At 38.8% G+C, this 25,819-nt stretch overlaps 1 protein-coding gene across 8 annotated transcripts in view; it reads right to left on the bottom strand.

Moving 5' to 3' along the window:
* Window positions 1-24,011, bottom strand: part of HIPK3 (homeodomain interacting protein kinase 3) — an 83,475-nt gene extending 59,464 nt beyond the window's left edge. For 2 of the 8 annotated variants that reach the window (XM_061381076.1, XM_061381077.1), the window contains exon 1: window positions 3,080-3,103. Coding sequence is in view for 2 of the 8 variants with exons in the window: in XM_061381078.1 (XP_061237062.1) it covers window positions 21,120-21,162 (43 nt within the window). In the remaining 6 variants the exon portion in view is untranslated. The other 6 variants (XM_061381080.1, XM_061381081.1, XM_061381079.1 and 3 more) reach the window with 5 other exon arrangements.
* Window positions 24,012-25,819: the final 1,808 nt, after the last annotated feature.

Raw genomic sequence — 25,819 nt, 5'->3', positions numbered from 1 at the left:
AAACTAATAGAGAAGAGAAAGTGGATGGGGATATAGGTAAAATCAGATTAGCCATAAACTATCAAAGGAGCTTAATTCTAAGTAAAAAGGGGTCATCATACTATCCTGTCTCCTTTTGAATGCTTACATTTTTCCTTAATACAAAGTTCAGTAAAAATATATTTAAAATTCCAGAAAGATTCTGGTTCAATAAGTCTGCAGTGAGGTTCAAGTACCTATATGTGTACAAGTTCCCAAGGCCATTTAGATTCACACTAACATCTGAGAATCAATGATCTAGTCTGTACAAAAACCTAGGCAAATTCAAGTCTGACCAATTCAGGGCCCTCAAGTCTGAAACATCAGGTTGAAGTTCTAGAGAATAAAAGATATACCCTCCTAGGCCAATCCATGCCATGTTAAACCAAGGTGTTACATGGACAACTTTATGCCATAAGGGTGGTACCATCTGCATATCTGAGGTTATTGATATTTCTCCTGGCAATCTTGATGCCAGCTTGTGCTTCATCCAGCCCAGCATTTCACATGATGTACTCTGCATATAAGTTAAATAAGCAGGGTGACAATATACAGCCTTGACGCACTCCTTTCCCAATTTGGAACCAGTCTGTTGTTCCATGTCCGGTTCTAACTGTTGCTTCTTGACCTGCATACAGATTTCTCAGGATGCAGGTCAAGTAGTCTGGTATTCCCATCTCTTTAAGAATTTTCCATAGTTTGTTGTGATCCACACAGTCAAAGGCTTTGGCACAGTCAATAAAGCAGAAGTAGATGTTTTTCTGGAACTCTCTTGCTTTTAATATGATCCAACCGGATGTTGGCAATCTAATCTCTGGTTTCTCTGGCTTTTCTAAATCCAGCTTGAACATCTGGAAGTTTACAGTTCACGTACTGTTGAAGCCTGGCTTGGAGAATTTTGAGCATTACTTTGCTAGCGTGTGAGATCAGCAAAGCCAAGAAGAACCAGAGATCCTCTTGATGAAAGTGAAAAAGTTGGCTTAAAGCTCAACAATCAGAAAACTAAGATCATGGCATCCGGTCCCATCACTTCATGACAAACAGATGGGAAAACAATGGCAACAGTGACAGACTTTATTTTGGGGGCTCCAAAATCACTGCAGATGGTGACTGCAGCTATGAAATTAAAAGACGCTTGCTCCTTGGAAGAAAAGTTATGACCAACCTAGACAGCATATGAAAAAGCAGAGACATTACTTTGCCAACAAAGGTCAGTCTAGTCAAAGTTGTGATTTTTCCAGTAGTCATGTATGGATGTGAGAGGTGGACTATAAAAAAAGCTAAGGGCCGAAGAATTGATGCTTTTGAACTGTGGTGTTGGAGAAGACTCGAGAGTCCCTTGGGCTGCAAGGAGATCCAACTAGTCAATCCTAAAAGAAATCAGTCCTGAATATTCATTGGAAGGACTGATGATGTAGCTAAAACTCCAATACTTTGGCCACCTGATGTGAAGAACTGACTCACTGCAAAAGACCCTGATGCTGGGAAAGACTGAAGGCAGGAGAACGGGACGACAGAGTATGAGATGGTTGGATGGCATCATCAACTCGATGGACCCGAGTCTGAGCAAGCTCCAGAAGCTGGTGATACACAGGGGAGCAGGGAAGCCTGGCGTGCTGCAATCCATGGGGTTGCAAAGAGTCGGACACGACTGAGTGACTAAACTGAACATGGACAACAGCCAAAAGCCAGATAATTTACCTGGAGATGTTAAAGAAACTAATGCAATTTCTGAATCCAGCTGTCACTACTTTTCCTTTTCCAACATTCCAAGCCAGAAGGCAGACAATCAGCTTAATCCAAGGGCCAACTAAAGGAAGCTTAGAAAAAGTAATTACCTCTCACCAACACTGTGCGCTGGGGTACCAATCTTGAAAAGCATTTTAGAAAATTCTTTCTAAGACACAAGGTAGAAGTGTCACATAATTTACACAGCACATAAGAAAAAGGGGGGAGGGGTAACGCTGGAGATAGTTGTTATAATAGACCACAAGAAAGGAACTCTAAATTACTAATCAAACTGACCACAGGTATTAAGTCTTTCCCTTCTCCCACCCACCATCACATTAACTCATAACCTGAGAGGAGTCTCTCATCCTTGGTGTTCATGAATTTTACTGAGTATAGTCATTACTCCCAGAAGCTGCTTAGGTTCCAAACACTGATTTAGTTCACTACTACATATTTCCTATTATTTTTCATTGCTATACATACGGTTACACCTCTGCAGCTGTATTTCATAAACTCTGTCATTTGTTCTTACCATCTGACTAAGAAATGAAGTTTTGGAATATTACCCTTTTGAAAGCTGAAGCTACCTGTACAGGCACTCTGAGGACAGTCAAGCCTCCTGGTAGAGCAACCATTAAGCTTCCATTCCTCAGGTTTAATAATCTCGGGTACTTGAACAGGCCTTATTTTCCCATTCCTCTAAAAAAAATTTTAAGACTCATCTGATATCTATCTAAATTCTTCACATCCTTTTACAATTACTGAAACAGCAATGTAACCAATGTTGATAACCAAACCACCACTAACCATAAAGAGATAGTTTCTTTTTTCTTATAATAATACATTATAATATAATAATATTATTATACAATATCAGACCTTCTGAAAAGGGAGGGAGGGAGCAGAGATAGAAATACTTTGAACATCTTGTGTGCTCATGTCACTTCAGTCATGTCTGACTCTTCACAACTCAATGGACTGTACCCCTTAGGCTCCTCTGACCATGGGGTTCTCCAGGCAAGGATACTGGAGTGGGTTGCCATGTCCTCCTCCAGGGGATCTTCCTGACCCAGGAATCAAACCCGCATCTCCTGAGTCTCCTGCATTGCAGGTGGATTCTTTACCCACTGAGCCAATATGAAAATTCTGGGTCATTTTCTGCCAAACTTAAACATGGTACTATGTAATAAGGTTCTTATTTAAAATATTCTATCAAAAATATATTTAATGCCTTGCATTCTCCTTACTCAACTTTCTTCTTCTACTTATTCAAACTTCATTAATTTTTTTTCCTTAAACTGTGGTAAAATATACATAACATAAAATTTACCATTTTTAAGTGTACAGCTCAGTGGCATTAAAGTTATTCCCACTATTGTGCAACCATTACCATCATCCATATCCAGAACTTTTTTCCCTCTTCTGAACTAAAATTCTACCCATTAAACAACTGTCCATTGTCCCCTCTCACTAGCCCCTGGCAACCAGCATTCTATACTCTACATCTACAATTCTGACTACCCATGAGTTTAGTTATACATTTATCCTTTTCAGATCAGATGAGATCAGATCAGTCACTCAGTCGTATCCGACTCTTTGCGACCCCATGAATCGCAGCACGCCAGGCCTCCTCCCTGTCCATCACCAACTCCCGGGGTTCACCGAGACTCACATCCATCAAGTCAGTGATGACTGGCTTATTCCATTTAGCGTAATGTCCACGAGGTTCATCCATGTTGCAGCATGTGTCAGAATTTTCTTTTTAAAGCTAATATCCCACTGATGTTTATGCCATATTTTTATCCATTCAGTCATCTAAAGATACATGGGTTGCTTCTACCTTTCAACTACTGTGAATAATGCTGCTGTGAACATGAATGTACCAACATCTCTGCAAGACTTTGTTATCAGAGTCTTATACTACTTCTGCATTCTTCACAAAGTCTAGCACAGAGTTAAACGAATAGACTCAAGGTGTTCTACAGTTTCACACATTTTCACTTATTTTTTTATATGATATTGCAAACACTAGTTTTATCACAACTCTAATTTTTGTACAAATGACTGATTCATTGGGTCTGACAAAGAGATCAAATGAGACAGAAGTCTTCAAGGTAACAATACTGTCTTCTAATCTAGTTCCATGTAAATAATAAATTGTTCCAGTTTGGTTCATGCACAGACTTAAAAGCTTTGTTTTCATAAATATACTTAGAAAAGGTTTCCATTTTTTTCCATTTTTAAAATATTTTCATTCAGAAACATTTTTATGATATTTGTAACTGGACACCATGCAATCAATATCAGAACTTCATTTCTGTTTCAACTGAGAATTTGTCAACATTTTATTGAGGGATAAAAGGACCTTCTTCTTAAGAGCTTTAAAGCTGAAGGACAAGATATCAAACATAGAGAAGAATGCTAAAGACAAGTATCACACAACTTGACTTAGAGTGACTGAAAAAAGCTATTAACTGCACAACTATTTATTATTGTAATGCCACTTTAACCATCTTATCTTGGATTAGCTCATAAATGTAACTTTAAAATTAATATTAGTTTATTGTATAGATTTTCTAAAACATCACCCCCTGAAATAATGATGATGATACCACAAATGAAAACCTTTTCCAAACACTGTATTATTTGGGCGGAAGTTTGAATTCCTGTTAACTGACCTAATTGTCAACATATATTTCAAATGATATATGAGTTAATAATCTATGAGAGTATTTTAATGTCTAAAAAACTCGCAGAGATTAATTAATTCACATATATCCAGTGAAAAACATGGCCCCAAAAGATACATGCACGGTGTTCACTGCAGCACTGTTTACAATGGCCAAGACACAGAAACAACTTAAATGTCCATCTACAGGAAGGGATAGAGAAGATGCAGTGTATATATATACATATGCACACACATATACACACACACAACGGAATACTACTCAGTCAGTAAAAAGAATGAAATAAGGCCATTTGCAGCAATATGGATGGATCCAGAGAGTGTCATACTGAGAGAAGTAAGTCATACAGAGAAGGAAAAACATCACATCTCATCCCTTACATGTGGACTAAAAAGAAGTGATACAAATGAACTTACTTACAAAACAGAAAGAGACTCACAGAAAACTAACTCACGGTTGCCAGGCGGAAGGGACAGTTAAGGACTTTGGGAAGGTCATGTACACACTGCTATATTTAAAGTGGATAACCAACAAAAACCTGTTGTTTAGCACATGGAACTCTGCTCAATGTTATGTGCCAGCCTGGATGGGAAGGGGGTCTGGGGGAGAATGGATACATGACTATGTACGGCCGAGACCCTTCACTGTTCACCTCAAACTATCACAACACTGTTAACTGGCTACACCCCAATAAAAAACATTTTTAGTATTTAAAAAAAATTAAAAATAAGAAGGTAAAAGCACTAATCAAACAAACAAAAACAGGTAAAATAATGTTCACTGCTGCACAGGAACAAAATTTTGAAGCAACCGTCAGAAAAGGAATGGATATAGTTGTTTTGACTTTTTCATACAACACACAACTGTGGCTTATAGCACAATCATCATATATTTCTGTACTGCAAAAAGAAAACAATTATAAGGTTAAGACACTAATTAAGATACTATCACAATTTCAAAGATGTGAAAACGTGGGGAAAATTGTGCATGTTAGAATGAAAGACATGCAGCAAAGCGAATTAATGTAAATTACACATATCAACATGGATAAATCTCAGAACAATGTAAAACAAGAAACAAGTTGCAGAAAAACATGTATTATTTATTTAAAGTCAATAGCAAACAAACCTATATTGTGTTTTTAGATACATTAAGTATGTGGCAAAAGTATAAAATCATGCACAGAAATTATAACAGGCCAAGAAGAAAGGGAAAAGGAGAGACTTCAACTGCAGGAACTGTTTTGTACCCAGGGTGGCAGCTGCACAGGAACTGGTTCTTTTACTCTCTATACTTTCATAGCCTAAATGTACATTAATTTTAAATACAGAAGGGAAAAAATGTACCAGAGAAGAGGATATCCTCTTTAATTTTAAGAGCTAGAACATATATAACGATTTTAGATATATTTTATTAGCTTATTAGTCAGCCGTACACTATTTCATCTCATTCTTTCAATTTTTAAATTTTTCTTTCAATTCAAGTAAAAATATTTAGGAGGAGGAAGATTTAACAATGAAGCATGTTTTTTCATCAATGAGCTCCTTCTGGGAAAAGGCAAACACATGTATACATATAGCTACATTACTAATGAGGGCAGTAACAAGGATATATGGTGCACACAGGTAGCAAAAAAAGGGGATGATTAACCTATGCCTGAAAGAACACAGGATTCACTAAGAAGTTAACCTGAGCTAGATTTTGAAGGATGATGGAAAGAAGTCTGCTACTTAGGAAGGATATTCCAATAGCACAAACCAATAGCTCGTGTAAGAGAAGAGACTAATGAAAAATATGACACATTGGCTTTGTGTGGCTAGAACAGGGGCCCATAAATTACAGTCAGCCAAATTCCACCCAGACTATTTTTGTATGGCCCACAAGCTAAGAATGTCTTTTATATTTTTAAAGGTTTAAAAAAAGAGAAAAAATGCATGCAACCGGGATCATATGCCACTTGTAAAGCCTAAATTATTTCCCATTAAGCCCTTTAAGAAATTTGCCAACCTCTGCTCTAGAACATACTTGCTGCCAGGGGCAGCTGGAGAAAAAGATTCTCTTGAGAAGAAGAAAGACAACTTTAAAAAGAAAAATCACAAAGAACTTCATCTTCCATACTAAGAAGCTATGGGTGATGAGGTGTCTCTGAAATGTTTTAAATAGGAAATCAATATAATCATATTTGCGCTTTTTTAATCTTATTTGTATTTTAGAAAGATAACTCAGGAAAATTTGTGAACAATAAACTGGAAAGAGACGATAACGGAAATAACAGTTGAAAGACTACCCTAATAATCCAGATAATAGCTGATCAGAGTCTGAGCAAAGGCAGAAGTAACGGAATGAGACAGTGCTGATCACCGATAGTGATAGGTGACTAGGAGGTAAGAGCCACAGAACTTGGTGAGGAATGAAGGAAGTGTCACAATCATGCTTCTGACTTGAAAAAATGATAACTAAATGTGAACCAAAAAATTCTTTTAAAGCATAAATGAGAGAGGAAAAACTGAATTCAATTTTAGATACACTGAGTTTGAGGTACCTTAAGACTGAGCCCAATTAAATGCAGATTCTTACAAAAAGGCCTACATTCGAGTAGTTTACTTAGGAAGCTTTCCCATGGGGCACAAGTAAGCGACAAGGGATAATTAGTCAGGAAAGAGGGAAAAGCAATAAATGTAAAGGAATGATGGAATTAAAAATTAACTACTTGGCAACAACCATAATAATTGATTCAAACAAGAATTATCAATGGGTGCAAAAACTAGTGGGTAAGAAAAAGAATGAATATATGTATAACTGAATCACTTTGCTATATACCTTAAACTAACCCAATGCTGTAAATCAACTATACTCCAATAAAATTAAAAAAAAATGGTGAAAGTTTCAAGAATAACAGGATATTATTCTTGGGAGACAATTCACCATGGATCTCTCATGCTTCTCCGAGTCTTGTAAGCAGGGACACTGAATGCCTTTGTTTCGGAGTCTCTTCTCAAGGATATTTGTATACTGAACAGCCTTGGAAAGTAGAGATAGCGTCTTCCTGAGCAAAGGGCAGGTTGCTTCACGCCAAGATAATGACTCCCTCCTGCGCGCATGTCAGGCAGGTTCACTGCCCCTTACAAAAGATTTGAGTTTTCCAAACCTGGGGTGCCACTCCTGCAGTGCAACTCCTCTTGTGCCTGAGTCACCTGGCCCTGTGTGCATCACCCTGTGAGAACTGAACTGGGGAAACAGAGGAAATACTGACCCACTGACTACTACTATTGCTCAGTAAGTGAGAAATAAGAAAGTCCTTTATCTCTTACCTCAGAGTCTGTCTCCTGCAGCAGCCATTCCTAATCTGTTAGTTTGCAAGACCTTTCATAGTTCTTGACAATCACGTATTTTTAAAGTACATTCCCACAAGATACGTATTAATCAAAAAGAAGAAACGGGCAGATGTCACGTTAACCGGGTGATCAATGTTAAAATCTCTAGTAATGGGCTATATCGCCATCAGTGACTCCATGTATGATGTATTGAGAGGAATATATTTCACTGTGCTACTTCTAAGCACAAGAAAACAAACATCCAAGCTGACGGCCATTCTACAAAACAACTAGCAGTATTCTTCAAAATGTCAGTATCAGGAAACAACACAAAGACTGAGAAACTTTCCAGATTACAGAAAACAGATATAAAACAAAACAGCCTTTGCTTTTATGGAAGAGAAATTAGGGGTATATGGACATCAAGTTTGCAACGTACTCTCAAAAAGTTCAGGGGAAAAAAAACCACAGATATAGAGAGGAAAAGGTAAATGCAAATGGGGTAAAAGTGTTAACATTTGAAGCATCCACGTGAAAAACTACACAGGAATTCTTTGTACTATTCTTGCAAATTTTCTGTAGGTCTGAATTTTTGTCAATTGACAATGCTTTTCTTGCACAAGGCTGCTCTTCAAGCGTTACTCATTTGAGAATGAACTGCTGAATATCTTAGGTATGGCCTCAGTTCAGTTGCTCAGTCATGTCCAACTCTTTGTGACCCCATGAATCGCAGCACACCAGGCCTCCCTGTCTATCACCAACTCCCGGAGTTCACTCAGACTCACGTCCATCGAGTTGGTGATGCCATCCAGCCATTTCATCCTCTGTCGTCCCCTTCTCCTCCTGCCCCTAATCCCTCCCAGCATCAGTCTTTTCCAATGAGTCAACTCTTCGCATGAGGTAGTCAAAGTATTGGACCTTCAGCTTCAGCATCAGTCCTTCCAACGAACACCCATGACTGATCACCTTTAGAATGGACTGGTTGGATCTCCTTGCAGTCCAAAGGACTCTCAAGAGTCTTCTCCAACACCACAGTTCAAAAGCATCAATTCTTCGGCGCTCAGTTTTCTTCACAGTCCAACTCTCACATCCATACATGACCACTGGAAAAACCTTGACTAGACGAACCTTTGTTGGCAAAGTAATGTCTCTGCTTTTGAACATGCTATCTAGGTTGGTCATAACTTTCCTTCCAAGAAGTAAGCGTCTTTTAATTTCATGGCTGCAGTCACCATTTGCAGTGATTTTGGAGCCCAAAAAAATTAAGTCTGACACTGTTTCCACTGTTACCCCATCTATTTCCCATGAAGTGATGGGACCAGATATCATGATCTTAGTTTTCTGAATGTTGAGCTTTAAGCCAACTTTTTCACTCTTTCACTTTCATCAAGAGGCTTTTGAGTTCCTCTTCACTTTCTCCCATAAGGGTGGTGTCATCTGCATACCTGAGGTTATCGATATTTCTCCCGGCATCTTGATTCCAGCTTGTGCTTCTTCCAGTCCAGCGTTTCTCATGATGTACTCTGCATCTAAGTTAAATAAGCAGGGTGACAATATACAGCCTTGACATACTCCTTTTCCTATTTGGAACCAGTCTGTTGTTCCATGTCCAGTTCTAACTGTTGCTTCCTGACCTGCATATAGGTTTCTCAAGAGGCACGTCAGGTGGTCTGGTATTTCCATCTCTTTCAGACTTTTCCACAGTTTATTGTGATCCACACAGTCAAAGGCTTTGGCATAGTCAATAAAGCAGAAATCGATGTTTTTCTGGAACACTCTTGCTTTTTTGATGATCCAGCGGATGTTGTCAATTTGATCTCTGGTTCCTCTGCCTTTCCTAAAACCAGCTTGAACATCTGGAAGTTCACGGTTTACTTGCTGAATCCTGGCTTGGAAAATTCTGAGCATTACTTTACTAGCGTATGGCCTAGATCACCTAGAATTGTCAGGCACAGAGCAAGTCCCTGGGATCATGTGCCCCCATTAATAAAAAAGTATTCATAAGCAGTGACAGGAAATCTTTTCATTAAAATATATTACTTAATTCACACTTGCTTTTCAAGCTTTGGGTCATTATGTAACTTCTTCATTCAACAGAGACTAAAACTATTTAGTATTTCACTATGTGGTCCAATAAATTGACAATAAAAGAGTCTTTTTATTCTTCAAAGACAGAGAACCTTAGTACTAGTCTAAACAAGGTTCTACAACAGGAATTAGAAAATCAAACTATATGACTAGCAATATTTAGTCAATAAAAAGTAGTATCTAGTCACGCTTTCATTTTTCAATTACTTTGTTTAAAGTACATATTTATAAAAAACAAAACAACAAGTCTTCTTAAAAATAAAAGACAGGGTATGCCAGAAAATAAGTTTTCAGTGTGAATAGTAAGTTTAACTCTTCACTGGCCATTTTTAATATCTATATTATTAAAGAGATCACTGTGCCTATTATATCCAGGAGATTACTGACGCTAAAATATTTCATGTAAGAAAATGCATATACATGAACCACTTCAAATTGTAAAGCTTCATAAAATAAACCTGCTGTCTCAGGTACCTACAAAACATTTATTTGAAAACACTAAAGTCTTGGGTATTTTCCAGCAGTATTGTGAACAAAGCATCTAGGGAATGTGTTGACTATAACACAAATCAGCATGTTAAATAACAAGCTTCATCTGACTTAGCAAAACATTCCAACTTTTGGAACAGAAAGTGATCCGGTGGACATTTCAAAGCTGCTAGAATTCACCCTGCCAATACAAGTCTTTAGAAAGGCTAGAAGAGAGTTAATGAAAAACAGTATTTAAGAACTACATTTTCTAAAGCATATAAATCTCTAGATTTTTTTGAAGCTATGTAAAAATCAAAACTCAGAAATGGAAATATTGACAGAAAAGCTGACTAAAAGTGAAAAGTTCCTCTGAAGAAATCTTTTTATTGAAATAAACTTTAAGATTCATAATTCAAATCTAGTTTATAAAACAAGTACAAAAGAAAATTTCCTTAAATTCATCACACAATATCTACTAATGCCAGTACCTACCAATGGATTATTAGAAAAATTAAACAGCCTTACATCTTTAGGTTATGTATAAAATAACTCTCTTCTAGAAAGCCAAATGAATTGTTTTCTACTTTGTAGGAAAGTCTGTCCCAAAAGAATCACTACGAAACTTTTCTTATTAAAACAAAAATCCATGTAACCAACTGTTAAAGCATGAATATCTCCTAACCTAAAACACCTCTGAAACAATTCAGAGGAAGGTGAATCATAGATTAATAATTTGATCGAACATCCACTGCTGATCAACCAAAATAAAGAAAAAAAAATGCTGCTGACAAGTTAAGACTTTTATAAGAGATAAGAGTTCAAAGTTCTAAATGAACATTTATAGAATTAAAGGTCAAGTTCTACAAAAATCTTCTAAATTATGGGCTATGCTAAATAAACAGTTTTAAGACTCTCTTTCTGTACAGTGTTCTTCATACATAACTAAGAGTACTATCACTCAAGAGTTATATATACTACATGAGCTGCAAGTCTAAAAACTAGTGTGAAGTGAGAACAGTAGCTGCCCACCACCATGCACACACTAATAACAGTTTTGTATTTCTAAGAGCTGAAGAGACAAATATTTACAGTTGCATAAGCTTGATTTTAGTACTTTTGGTTTTGAAAAATCTTATGAAAGACATTTTAGGGCTTGAAAAAATAAACTGGAACAAAAAAGTCAATTCCTTGTTCTTTCCAAATTATGTTAAGACCCTGTATGTTCCTGATGTGACCTACACTGCTAAATTCATAGTTTTTTTTCTCCCTATAATTATGTTCTCTCTCTTCATAGCTGGTTGCCAGATAAGCCATTTTATAGAAAAGTCCTTTTTGAGGAAATTAGTGAAGTACCTTCAAATACTTTTCTAAGTAAAGAAACTTTAGTTTCAAATTTTAAATGTCATATACATCTTGTGAAGATGATCTTTCACCATGGCATCAGGAAATCCTGCGCTTCTGGAATCTCTATGGTATCAAGTGAGAAACAATAGAAGGAACAGAAATGAGACTATATTAAGAAAAACAAAGATCTCACTCTTATTCTCATGACAAATCTGAGGAAGAGGACAGGGCAGAAATTTACAATGGATATCCTTAAGAAAGCCAGAAAAAAACTAAAGAACAAAGCAATTCATAAAGCCCTACAGAGGAAAAACAATCAGCTTCTCAAAAGTACTCTTAGAGGACGCTGAATTCTTAGAACTATTACAACTGCTTCTGTTTGGCTCTGACTACCTCTAACCACTAACTTCTTAAAGTGACACGTTGTTGGGCTGCATGTAATAAGCTGTGAACTAAAACTGCAGATTTATATCCATTTGGCAAGGGTCACATAAACATTTATTTCTTCCACAACAAGCTCACAGAAACATTGAAAAAAATGTGTTATATCAGTGTAAAAAGCCACACTGTCATATAGGATACCATATAACTATATGTATCAGAATTATAATGATAAGAAAAACTCAAGATTTATCTGGCTAAAGAGTTTTCTTAACAACACTAATGCATTAAAAGATAAAAACATGATTAAGAAAGTTTAATTCAAAAAATGTTTAATTCAAAGAAACAGACTCACAAATATAACAGATTTGTGGTTGTTAAGTGGGCAGGGGCAATGAATTGAGAGTGGGGACTGCAGTGCAAACTATTACACATAGCATTGGTAAACAGAAAGGTCCTACTATATACCACAGGGTATACAGTATATTCAACATCTATATTCAACATCCTATAATAAATCATAACGGAAAATATGAAAAAATGATATATGTATGTATATATATACGTATAAACAAATCATTTTGCTATACATCAGAATTAACACAACACTGTTCATCAACTATACTTCAATAAAATAAATTTTTTAAAAAAGAAAGTAATTCAGATTGAAGTTTCTGTAATATCTAACACATTTTTGCCTAAATATTTTATTTATTTTTGGCTGTGCTAAAGCGAGCAGGGGCTACTCGCCTTTGCATTGGGCAGGCTTCTTATTTGCAGTGGCTTTTGTTGTGGAGTACAGGCTTGAGGAAAGCTGGCTTCCCTGGCTGCAGCACATGGGCTCAAAAGTCGCGTTTCCCAAGCTCTAGAGCACAAGCTCAATAGCTGTGGCCAAGGGGCTGAGTTGCTCTGCTGCATGTGGGATCTTCCTGGATCAGGGATCAAACTTGAGTCTCCTGTAAAGGTGCACGGATTCTTTACCACTGAACCACCAGGAAAGCCCCCTAATTTTTAAGTTCAAAATTAAGGCTAGCTACTGATTCCATGACATAAAACAAAAACACACTAATCATTTGAAAATGACCACAAAGTAGTTATAGCTTACTGATGAGAAATTTATCCTCCAGATAATAACTAAAAATTTCTTATTGGCCAAAACTGACCTCATGCCATTTTTCAGGTAATTGCGTAAGAGGCTAGATAGAATCTCAGATGTAAAACTAATGATTACATATTAACTATACATGATGAATATGCCAAAATGGTCATATTACAACGTTATAACTTAAATGTTATTTATTCATAGAAGCCTTGCAAATTCAAAGAGTAGAAATTATCACCAAGCCTTATCGTTACTTGAAATCAGATGGCTAGAATGAGTGGACTAATCTGTGACATTTAACATTTTGCACAAAAACATTTCCTTCAGTCATTCTAATGTATGCTTTATTACATGCTTATAATCATAATACATGTATAACCTGATGTCAATTTGTTCTCGTACAGGATATCTTTACTCTTATTTTAAACAGCAGCATAATATTCTACCACATATGCATATCTAAGTTGCTAGACTGCTTTTTTTCCAGTTTTTTCACATTTATAAAGTTGTAAATATTTTCATATAGCTTTTATACATACTTTATTTTCTTAATATGAATTTCCAAAAAAGAGACTTGATAAGAACTGAAAGATTTTGTTTTGCAAAGCACAGTTTTGGCTGTGTGTCTTGTTTTTAGTAGTATTTTTTTTAATGCACTCATCAGAAAAAAAAATAGTTTAAGACTTAAAGTTTCAAACATTAAAACCACAATAGAAAATGAATATGAATACCAAAAAGGAAATGCAGAAAAAGGAACAAATTTGGAAATAAGATTATCAATTAAGTTTGAGCTACCTGTACAGGAAAAATAGGGAGTTCAGGAGACAATTCAGAAGATGAGCTACAAGAAGCTCAGAACTGAATAGTGACTGGATGCAATCATCTGGAGGGATACACATGAATAAGAGAAAACTACTGGAGAGCTTAGTGGGAGTAACTTCACTAGAGTGGCATGGACAGAGAGCTACAATGTCAAGTAGAGGCTAGAGTACACATTAAGAAATGCGGAAGAAATAGAGTAGGGAAGATAGGTCCACAGACCTGTGGAGGCACAATTAAAAGATGCCCGTTTAAGGCTGAAGAAAAGAGGTCAAGAAAAAGAGAGAGACTGAAGTTACTGGATAGGTTCAAGATGCTGAAAAACATTTTAGGATGAAATCCACAAAAGAGAATAGGGAGTAGTCTTGGAGGAAAAGAGGTATTTCTTTTCTTGAGAGAGTAGTAGAAAAACAACATGGGTAATGGTATAAGTTATACTCTGAAGTAAAGGGTTGGAAATCTGCAGAAAGTTGATATCTGTTTGACCTCTACCTAAGAAACAAACTCATTTGCTAGAATTAAGAAGGTGAGGGGAAAAGTAGTGTTTTGAGAAGTCAAATGGGTCTTTGATACATTCACAATTGCTTCGTCAGGTACCAGTCAAGCTACTCAATAAAGTATGCCAGTATTTGACTACTTTTATGGTTTATGACTACTTTTATTGGAGAAGGAAATGGCAATCCATTCCAGTACTCTTGGCTGGAAAAATCCCATGGACAGAGGAGCCTGCTAGACTACAGTCCATGGGGTCACAAAAGTTGGAGATGACTGAGTGACTTCACTATCACACTATCAATGATAATTATATTTGACTCCCCCATGTCAAGCAGGCAGTTGAGGAGATATAAAAACCTTTGAGACATGGTCTCTGACCAAAGAACAGTTTAGATATGATTTTATATTTTTTTAATGTAACCTTTCCCCTACAATGGAATACATTGTTATTTTATAAAAATAGGTTATAAATTGAGGTATTTCATTTTCTTCCAATCAGATAATAGGAAACAATTTCAAGCTAGATATACCTTCAGATATGAGATATTTTTAAAGTGATTTTGCAAGTTTCAAAGCAGCCACTAGAAATACTTCCAGCACTGTCACACTAGGCTTAGGGCAACTGACAAGGCAAGCATTCCAACTATTTTCTACTCAAAAGCTATTAGGAAACCAATTATGCTCTAGTCCCTAACACTCTGAGTAGGTTTCCATACAGAAAACAGTTTTAGAGAATTCCCTGGTGGTCCAGGGGTTAGGACTCACAACTTTCACTGCGGGGGCCTGGGTTCAATCCCTAGTCGGGGAACTAAGATCCTGCAAGATATACAGTGTGGCCAAAAAGAAAACGAATTCCATTTTAAATACACATGTATAAAATATCAAAATGTTACCAAATTGTCAAAGTTCATTAAGAATTTATCATACACAATCGTAATAGGAGAAACACAATACAACACTTGCCTTTTGCATGACTAGTTTTAAGGACCTCAACATAAGACAGACTTGATTTACACAAATTAAGTACACAAATAATATCCCTTCTGAAGAGTGGTTTCAAAATGAGTTATAGCCAGAAATTTCAATATTTTTAAAAGTACCTTAAAATGAAATTAAAAGATGCTTACTCCTTGGAAGGAAAGTTATGACCAACCTAGATAGCATATTCAAAAGCAGAGATATTACTTTGCCAACAAAGGTCCGTCTAGTCAAGGCTATGGTTTTTCCAGTGGTCATGTATGGATGTGAGAGTTGGACTGTGAAGAAAGTTGAGCGCCAAAGAATTGATGCTTTTGAACTGTGGTGTTGGAGAAGACTCTTGAGAGTCTCTTGGACTGCAAGAAGATCCAACCAGTCCATTCTAAAGGAAATCAGCCCTGGGTGTTCTTTGGAAGGAATGATGCTAAAGCTGAAACTCCAGTACTTTGGCCACCTCATGCGAAGAGTTGACTCATTGGTAAAGTCTCTGATGCTGGGAGGGATTGGGGGCAGGAGGAAAAGGGGACAACAGAGGATGAGATGGCTGGATGGCATCACAGACTCGATGGACGTGAGTTTGAGTGAACTCCAGGAGTTGGTGATGGACAGGGAGGCCTGGCGTGCTGCAATTCATGGAGTCACAAAGAGTCGGACACGACTGAGCGACTGAACTGAACTGACTGAAAACGAAATTCTATCTGTACCCAGTTTTCACCTGTTTTCTTCCCACAGATGGCATAAGAATAAGATTTGGAGAGCCCTACTCCAAACTGAGAAAGTAATAATATAATTAGAAGAGGCAATCTTTTAATAACTTGCTCAGGCAATACAAGAATGGGGCAAGTCCAGAATGAAACACTAGAGATTAAGAGAATGAGATTAACCGTATTTGAGAAATGACCCTCTCCTTCATTTAAATTAACATACGCATGTCTCCATAAGGCAATGAAAGCAATTACACTACTCAACCACTTCCCTGGTGGCTCAATGATAAACAACCCGCCTGCCAATGCAGGAAACGCAAGTTTAATACCTAGGTTGGGAAGATTCCCCGGATGAGGAAATGACAACCCACTCCTGTATTCTTGCCCGGAAAATCCCATGGATAGAGAAACCTGGTAGGCTACAGTTTACGGGTCACATAATAGTTGGACACGACTTAGCGACTAAATAACACAACACATCTCTGTTAGGCAATATAAGGCTATTATACTACTAAATTGGCTAGACTTGATGGAAAGATTATCACAAAAATAAAATTCATAGAATCTACTTCCTCAAAGCAGAGATTATCATGTCTTACTCTTCATCCATAGACAGTAATCTGCAGTTAATGGGCACTCAAACATGTACTAATTTTCATATACTTATTTATCATTGTTTTACCTATCATAATAAAATTTCATTTATTTGTGGTCAGAGTCAATGATCCAGCTACAAAAAAAGATTTAAAGTATACTAACCCGATTAAAAACCTAATACTTTTGAACCCAATACTACTCTTATCTAACTTAAAATATAAAACTATAACTAATATACTATAGAGATACCTGTACTGTCTCCACTGAAACTGGCCCAAAACATGTTTTGAGAATGTAGTGAAAAACAGCATCATAGCTATAGGCTATCTAGCACATAACCTCTAATTTTCATTGTGGTTTTATGTCACTGTACCCTATTTAATCTCATTAAAAGTTACAATAAATTACAGATTTAAAGTCCTCAGAAGTATTATACTCTTTAAAAAAAAATGTCTCTAGAAAGTCGGGTTCAATTTTCAGTGTTATCAGTCCATCTAACTTATTAACTATGTAAGACCGAGCATTATTTATCTAAAGTAGCATCGTTTACCAGACCTACAAGACTCTTGATGTATTATTAAACAGATAACACACAGTCAATATATACGGTAATGAAGTTTTTACGCCTTTAAAATAATAGCTTTATAGGGGAGGAAACATTTTTTAAACAAGTTATTTTCTGCAAAGTTTACCTTCTGTTTTTCAAAAACTGTAACATTTTATTTATGAACAATATGCAACAAAGCAAGAAGAAATTAAAGAGTTTGAAGTTAATATAAATGCTTTTTTAGTAAATCAAATACTTTTTAAAATTTCTAAAATGGATTAACTGGCTAGTCAGATACTAGCCAATTAATAAGCCAAGCTTTATATTTTCTATCAAATCCTAAAGACAATTTCCTGGTAATCCATATGTAATCAAATATAATTTATAATGATTACAAAATTTTAAAAGAGGGAGAGAATGATTCATAGTCTGCTGATTTGATTATTTCAATATCTATCAAACTTAAAACAATGTTTTTCCAATGAGAAAGGGTACTCCAGCATTAATAATTACACGAAAAAGAACTAAATCTGACCACCCTTGGCAATCTCTTATTTTGAATGTGACCAAAGAGTTATACTAAATAACCAGTTTTTCACAATTTAGATGCTCACTTCCCTAGTGGCTCAGACTGTAAAGAGACTGCCCGCATTGGAGGAGACCCAGGTTCGATTCCCTCTGGAGAAGGAAATGGCAACCCACTCCAATATTCTTGCCTGGAAAATCCAATGGATGGAGGAGACTGGCTGACTACAGTTCATGAGGTCGCAGAATCGGACACGACTGAGTAACTTCACTTCACTTAGATCAAGGAAAAGGTATAGTTTAGAGGAGCCAAGTACTATTTTTCCCTATTCCACAAACAAGGTGTAACCACCTTTTCATTTAAAAAAAAACAAAACAAACAAAAAAGACAAAGCAAGAAAGAAAATGCAACACGAAAAAGTATCTGGAAGTCTAATCTTTAAAAGAGATGTTCCTCTTAGAATGTAAAAATGAAACATGTGACAAAGAAGCCTGTGTTTTGAAAAACCTAGATTTGCTTATTAAGTGCACTTCAGTTTTATTTTTAAGGATCTCCAAAAACTAAAAATATTCCCCTAAATCAAACTCATCATAATGGCAGTATGTTCTCTTCTCGTCACACCTCTAATTTCAAGATAGGCCTGTAACGTTCTTTGTTTTTAAATTGTATAAAAAGTTTATCTTCCCTAAATTATACTTTAAGGAAAATAAATTGGGGGCTGGGGAGGATTTAAAAACTGGTCAAGGATGATAAACATATTATTTCACAAGAATGATCATTCGGCAGGTGCCAATGCCATATTCATAATCTTTCCTCCAAGCTACCACAATATTTCATTGACTTTACAACTAAGAGAACTCTGGTTTCTAGCAACTTGAACATTTAAAACAGATTTCTTAAGTCTCCCAAATCCAATGAAACCCACGCCTCACCATCACCCCCACCACAGCCCAGCTTTCTCTGAAGTATCTCCCATCTCCCCTCTACCTTCCCTACCCCTCAGTCTCCCTTAGGAGTCAAAAATGCTCACTCAGAAAATTAGACAAATTGTTTGGATCAAAATAAAATGCACTTAAGGTAAAAAAATATTATCTTGGTTTGTTTCATTTCAAAGACTTTTACATTAGAAAAAGACAGCTTTCAAAGAAAAAAAAAGACAGCTTTCTTGCCATTAACTACTAAATATGAAAGAGAAAAGTAAATCAGCTTAACTGTCCACAAACTATAAATGCCACCCTAAAAATATAGTATTTCCAATACTCATCCAGCTCTTTTAATTTCCACAGGAGTGGTGAGAACAGAAGCTCTAACACCCTAGCATTCAGTGGTATGCTTCAAAATCCAGACAACATGTTGCCTTTATGTAGCGACACATGGCCTAAGTAGCAACTGTGGAGAACAGCCTGATCCACTAAATTGGTCAAGGTCTAATTCAACAAATATTTGGGTAAAATGTGTAACATACATCCTCCAAATATCTGTTCTGTCCTGACAGTGATTAAGATTTTTAAAAAAAGGACAGCTGTGACAAAGCTACAGAAGCAGCGCACTAATATTAAACTGATCTTCCCCAAATCATTCTTAATTATACCAACCAAACTAAAAGGAGTGGACTTTTGGCTAATCCTAAAATCCTCCACTAATTTAAAACTTCTATTCCAAATCTATAGCCCTATATTCAACTTATAGTGTATGCTTTAACGTATTAGACAAATATATATATATATATATGCGTGTGTGTGTGTACATATAAATTTTTTAAGCAGCTGAATCCAGAATCAGAAAGGACATCTCAAATAACTCATTTAGACTTACATTCGTATTACACAGAAAAGGTTATACCCACCACAAAGGTTTCAGCAAATCGGGGGGAGGGGGGGGAACGAGGGAGCCGGGAGGGGTTCTTTTAAAATAAAATACACTGATAGGTTCCTTGATTTTTACAAAGTTCTAGGGTTTGTCATCAAAAGTAACTTCCAAGTTAAACATACCACACTGGGAGTCTCAACTTCAGACATTAGGAAGCTAGGACAGCTGCAAACACAGAAACTTCACATGAAGATCTCTTTCGGTACCAACAATATTATCATGCAGCAAAGCATCTCATATCCTTTAATAGTTAAGAAGCAAGAATAATTCTGGACAGATACTTTAAATGTGGAAAAATTCAAAGGTCCTTAAAACACCCTTAAATCTAAATAGTGCCATGATATTTTCATCTCCAAATTCAAACATAAAGTTACAATGGAAAACTATATATTTTTAAAGACTTTGAATTAACTAACCCCCAATAATGCAATTCTAATCTACCATATCATCATATTAAGAACATTAACTTCGAAAGTTACCAGAATAAATTAACATTCAAATGGAAACACTCAAACAAGTATTCCATTCAATGGATGTGAAACAGGATTGGGAAACAGCATTTTAGCACTCTGAAATTTACATTTTCTTCATCTGCCCTTCCATAGAGATGCCCTCAATGTTGATATATCAAATATTTAAAACAAAGCTCAATGAAAAAGTTCATTTGACAGCTGCTGCTATTTTAAGTTGCAAGAAAAAAAAGGGGGGTGGGGCTTTCAATAATCTGCATTCAACAAATACTTACATGCCCTGCCTTACTAGCTACAGAAACCCACCTCTGTAATTTGCACCTTGTTTTATGATACCCATGACAGAACATCCAAAAAATTAAAATAGTATGATCTGAAGCTTCTTTTCAAGCATGTTTACAAGAAGAATTATTCCATAAAAATCATCCACTTTTATGTGACTCTAAAACTCCATGCCCAGAAGCCAATGACTGGTTTATAAGCAAGATAATGACAAGTTCAATGGAAAAGGTATTATGACAGTAAACTAAGACTGGCTCACCAGGTTATGATCTGCCTGCCTAATATGTATGTTTAGCTACTATAGTCAGCAGTGTCCAAATATAAATCTGAAACATTTAATGGCTGGCTCTGTTCAAGAGTTCAAGCTCATTTTATCTTTCTAAAACATAGTTTTAAGCTAACACTCTCTACAAAAAAATTTTTAAATATAGTCCCTAGAGTATAAAAAATTAAGGAGCAAATTAAATTATTCATTTTTCCCATAAATACAAAAAAGAACCGCACACAATGAAATATCCAAAATACAAATGTATCAGCACATCTTTACCTTTACACAAATTAAAAACGTTTCAGAAATGTGAAAAAAAATAAACCTCAACCATTGTATTTCACAAATAAGTACCCTATACTTCACGAATACACCCATAAATATACCAAGAAACAGCTTGTTGATTAAAAAGCACGGAACTTTACCTGGTTGGTACATCTCAATTACTCTTAAGTGGCATGAAGGCATGAGGTAACCAACAAAACTATAAAAACTAATTTTTTTAAAGAAAACAAAAAGGGCCAGTCGTATTTTGTTTACTTAAATCCTAAGTTTAATCATGACCTATCAAAATCTTATCATGGCTCATTGTATAAAATTAGCACCGCACTTGCAAGCATAAGCAGAATTTAGACTTATCAAACATATGGTGAGGCTTGCCTAGCTTCTGAAAAATTGAAAATGCAGGATTAAAATGTTTTTAGTTGGGTAACAAAACTCACCGATCCTGCTTAAAAGTTCTCATCAAAAATTTGATTAAGAGAACCTCTTAAAATTTTATAGCGCCCAGTAATTAAAATTTAGAAATAAACAGAAACGGTTTAAATATAAATCCTTCATCTTCAGAAGCTACAGCTAACAAGCAAATACCTAAAATAGAAAATAATAATAATAATAATGATCACCAAACTACTAAACAGAGGCAAAGGCTGGTTTACCAGCTAACTTTTTTGGCCCTAGACCAGACAGACATCAAAGTTGACAATGGAATCAACCATGAGCTTTGCCTGTAAACTGGACGATAATCTGAAAAACTTCTCTACTGCTAACAGAAGCTCCTTTTAATGAGAAGCAGAGACCGACAGGTGGAAAAATAAATTCTAACAAGGCAGCAAGAGGTTGTGAAAACACGGTTCAAGGACTGAACGTGTTGTGACTGCTCTGTAACAGGTCCAAGGTAATTTACGCACACACCCTTCAGCGCAATTCCTCAAGCAGAGATAAGACTGGGAAACAACAGGCTTCGCCGAGAGCTACATACCATGTTAAAACAGCCGTCTCCCTCCCGACAGGAAAACAGACATTCTCTCCTCCGAAGTCTTTCCGCGAGTTCTCCCAGCGCCGCGAAGGGAAGCGGGCGGCCGCCACCGTAACGAGAGACGCCGGCAACAGACCTGCCGCGCGGCCGCCACGCCTTCCTCCGGCCGCGGCGGGGGACGCGGAGCGGCGGATCACATTTCTCCTCCCCAACAATCACACGCACTCACGTCCCTCGAGTTGACACCCTCCGGACCCGCCGCCCGACGACGCTGGGGACTGGGCCACAAAGCCAGGGACGCAGCCATCGGCCGCGGAGCTCAAGTTGCGTGCGTGCGTGTGTTTGTGTTTGTTCCCCTTAATGAAAGACAAGAGGTCTCCGTAGTGACGGCCCGGGCTGCGGGGAGGGAAGAGCCCCCCCCCCACCGCCCCACCAGTGGGACTAAACAAAACTTCGGTTGCTGGGAAGAGCCGTTGCGCAACCCTGGCAGGGGGCGGCGGGGGCCGCCCGGCCCAGCCCCAGCGCGGCTTCCCGGAGGCTGCGCCACCGCGCGCAGGAACCACGCGCGGCCCCCCGCGTCCGGCGGCCTCGGGCCTGGGGCGCCTCGGCCTCGAGGGAGACGCCTGGATCCGCCACCCCAAGGGGGCCAGGCGGAAACGCGGAGCACGAGCGCACAGGAGATGCGGATCCGGGTGCGGAACGCGCTACGGGTGCGAACCGCTTAGGGGGCGTCGGGCCCAGGGAGGGTCTGGAGGAGGGGCCCGCTGGCCCTCCGAACGCAGGCGCGGCTGGTGGAGCCGTTCCGCCCCCCCACCGCCAACCCCCGCCGCGGGGTGGGGGCGCCCCCTTACCCTAGTCCCTTACCTTCCTAGAGGCCTGCGCTCTCCCCTCTTCGGGCGGCCGCAGCCCTGAGCATGTCCGGGGTGGGTGCGGGGCCGTGCCGGGGACAGGGAGCCAGGCGCTTCAGCAGGCGGCACCACCCAGCCCGGGCTCAGCCCCTCTCCGCGGCCGCTGCCATCTTGTCCTGGCGGCTGAGAGGAAACGGCGAAACACCCTCCCCCGACCACTGCTGCTGCTGCTGCTGCTCTGGCTGCTGAGCGCCGGGCCCTTTTCCCTCATCTTCCTTCCCGGGGATTTGGGGTGGGGACGGTTCGGCTGGGGTGAGGGGTGGTGAGAGGCCGGCCGGCCGACCTCCGATTGCTGGGGGGCCTACGGACGGCGCAGCGTGCGGGGCCCGCGGCGGTTGGGGCCCATTCCTGACGCCCCCGCCGAGACTGGAGGAGAAGGAAGACAGCCTGGAGCGGCGGCGACGGCGGGGCCCGGGGCTCGGTCTCCTCTGGTCGCCGCGCTGCCGGGAGTCGTCACCGAGGCGGCTGCCGCCGGCCGCCCCAGTCTCGGGCCCCTCCTCCGCGCCCGCCGCCTCGGTCGCCGCCTCCGCAGCGCCACCGCCCGCCCGGCCGCTCTGCGCGCCGAGCCCCGGCCGCCCCGCTCGGCTCGGGCCGCGGCGCCTCCGCAAAGCCCCTCCCCGGGGCCCGCCCGCCCGCGGCCGCGCCCTTGTAGCTTCTAGCCCGCCAGGCGGCCGGCTCGAGTCCGATCCGGAGCTGCCCCACGCCAGCACCCCCTCTACTGTTCTGAACCTCATTCTTGGGCCCACTCCGCCAAAAATCTGTTTTTCAAAAAGGTCCTAATGCCAAAGAAAAGATGAAAATGCGGAAGCGCATTTTACAGGCCTTTCGAGATCCCGTAATCATAGTTTGCCCTGCCATCCCTTTCGGATCTGTTTCTTGGCGGGTTTTTTTGTTTTTTTTTTAAGGTCTAATAATAAGGAAGGGGAAAATGCTTGAAGTGAACAATCCCAGTCTGAATAGGTTCTTCCTGCTCCGCCATCCTAAAGCGTCAAGAGAATTGTAAAATCAGGTTAAAGAACGAGGAAAAGGCCCTCGTGGAAATTCTCCAAAAGCATCGCTACGCTCCGAACCCCCGTAAATAAGAAGTTCACCCACCTTTGCATTGATAATTCTCCATCAAGGCAGTCAGTTCCTCTCCCAGAAACTAGTTATCTCTCTCTTGGAGACTAGGAAATCAACAGAATGGCCCTTCTAGGATGGTTCCATCCTAGAACCATAGAATTTTATAGATGAAAGAACCTTAAGAGATCCTTGGTCCAAACTCTGTTTAAGTAGAGCAGGGATTCAAAGAAGTTTAGGTGACCTACCCAAGATTATCCAGCCGAGTGCTGGTCTGTACTCCCTGGCTCCTCCTTTTCCTTATTGAACAACTTATAGGTATCATTCAGAGTTAATCTTTTTAAATGTTCATTTCCTCTGTTTCTTTTTATCCTGAATTAGTGTTTGTGAGAACACCTTTCTCTGAAGCGTGGAAGGGCCCTCTCTTTGTTCCCTTCATAATCTTCACTAGGAGGATTGACTCTACCACACAAGGGTTTATCCCCAGATGTATGCTCTTGCAGTAACTGAGGCAGGGCAAGGGGAGTGGCAACTTGCTGCCGGTCTTAACTCCACACCTTGACTCCCTGCTGCTTTTCCAACTGGGAGAAGAGTATTTTGAAGGATGCCTTTAAAAGAGAAAAGGATAGTATGCCCTGGGCGGTAGGAAATAACATTTTGGAAAGAGTTTTCAAGTTAGGGAGGATAACCAGTTGCAAAGGTTTCCAAAATAGAAAAACAAAACACTGACCGTCTCTCAGATAGCAGCATATTAGCCATTCCTTTTTACTTAGTATTTAGTTACTTTTGATTTTTTTTAAAAAGTAGTAGTCAAAAGAACCAAAAAAGGATAAAAGCATGACTCAAAGGAGAAAGTTACAATAATAGAAAAATCTATCAGTGAAACAAGAAAAATATTCCACTAGAACTTCAAACTTTCAGAATTCTTGCAAAACATTTCTCTGGGTCACTGCTAATGGAAGGCTTCTATTCTGTCTATTACAGCATTGCTACATCTATGAAGGAAGCTGAAAAGGGGAAGGATTTTTTTTTTTTTCCTTTCTAGCCCTGTCACTGATACTCAGTACACTGTAAGTTCAAGGAGCAGATCCTATCATTTAAAAAAGAAAAAATGATTGTTTTGTGAATGCCTATTACACTAGCTCATTTATAATAAGTCCTTAGTAAGTGTAGCTGAATAAGTAAATGAACACTTAGTTTGTATGTATTGTCTCTTAATCTGTTTACCTCCAGTCTCTCCCTCTCTTATCCATTCAGAACACCAAGAAAGAAAGTCAAGTCGCTCAGTCTGTCCGTCTCTTTGCAACCCCATGGACTGTAGCCTATCAGGCTCCTCCATCCATGGGATTTTCCAGGCAAGAGTGCTGGAGTGGATTGCCATTTCCTTCTCCAGGGGATCTTCCTGACCCAGGAATCGAACCTGGGTCTCCCGCATTGCGGGCAGACGCTTTACCGTCTGAACCACCAGGGAAGCTCTCAGAACACCAACCTCCATATAATTCAAAGCCCCTGATTTAGCCAGTTCATGAAATTTGTTTTAGAAAATGGAAAATGTCTCATAGAATTAAGTTCTTTTTAAAATGCAGACTACTAAATTGTACATGAAAAAAGTTTATGTGTAAAAAGCTTATAGCCAAAAAATAATCCTTTAGTTCAAAAATATTGCTAAAAATTTTAATTCAAAAACATCACTTGCTCCTTGGAAGATAAGCTGTGACAAACCTAGACAACGTATTAAAAAGCGGAGACATCACTTTGTCAACAAGGGTCCATGTAGTCAAAGCTATTCTTAAAGAGATGGAAATACCAGACTACCTTCCGTGCCTCCTGAGAAACCTGTATGCAGAACAAGAAACAACAGTAGAACTGGACATGGAACAACAGACTGGTTCAAAATTGG

The sequence above is a fragment of the Bos javanicus genome, chromosome 15, assembly GCF_032452875.1.
Source record: "Bos javanicus breed banteng chromosome 15, ARS-OSU_banteng_1.0, whole genome shotgun sequence".
NCBI classification, from domain to species: domain Eukaryota; kingdom Metazoa; phylum Chordata; class Mammalia; order Artiodactyla; family Bovidae; genus Bos; species Bos javanicus.
The sequence above is the reverse complement of the archived record's forward strand: the minus strand, read 5'-3'. Positions and strand labels throughout refer to the sequence as shown.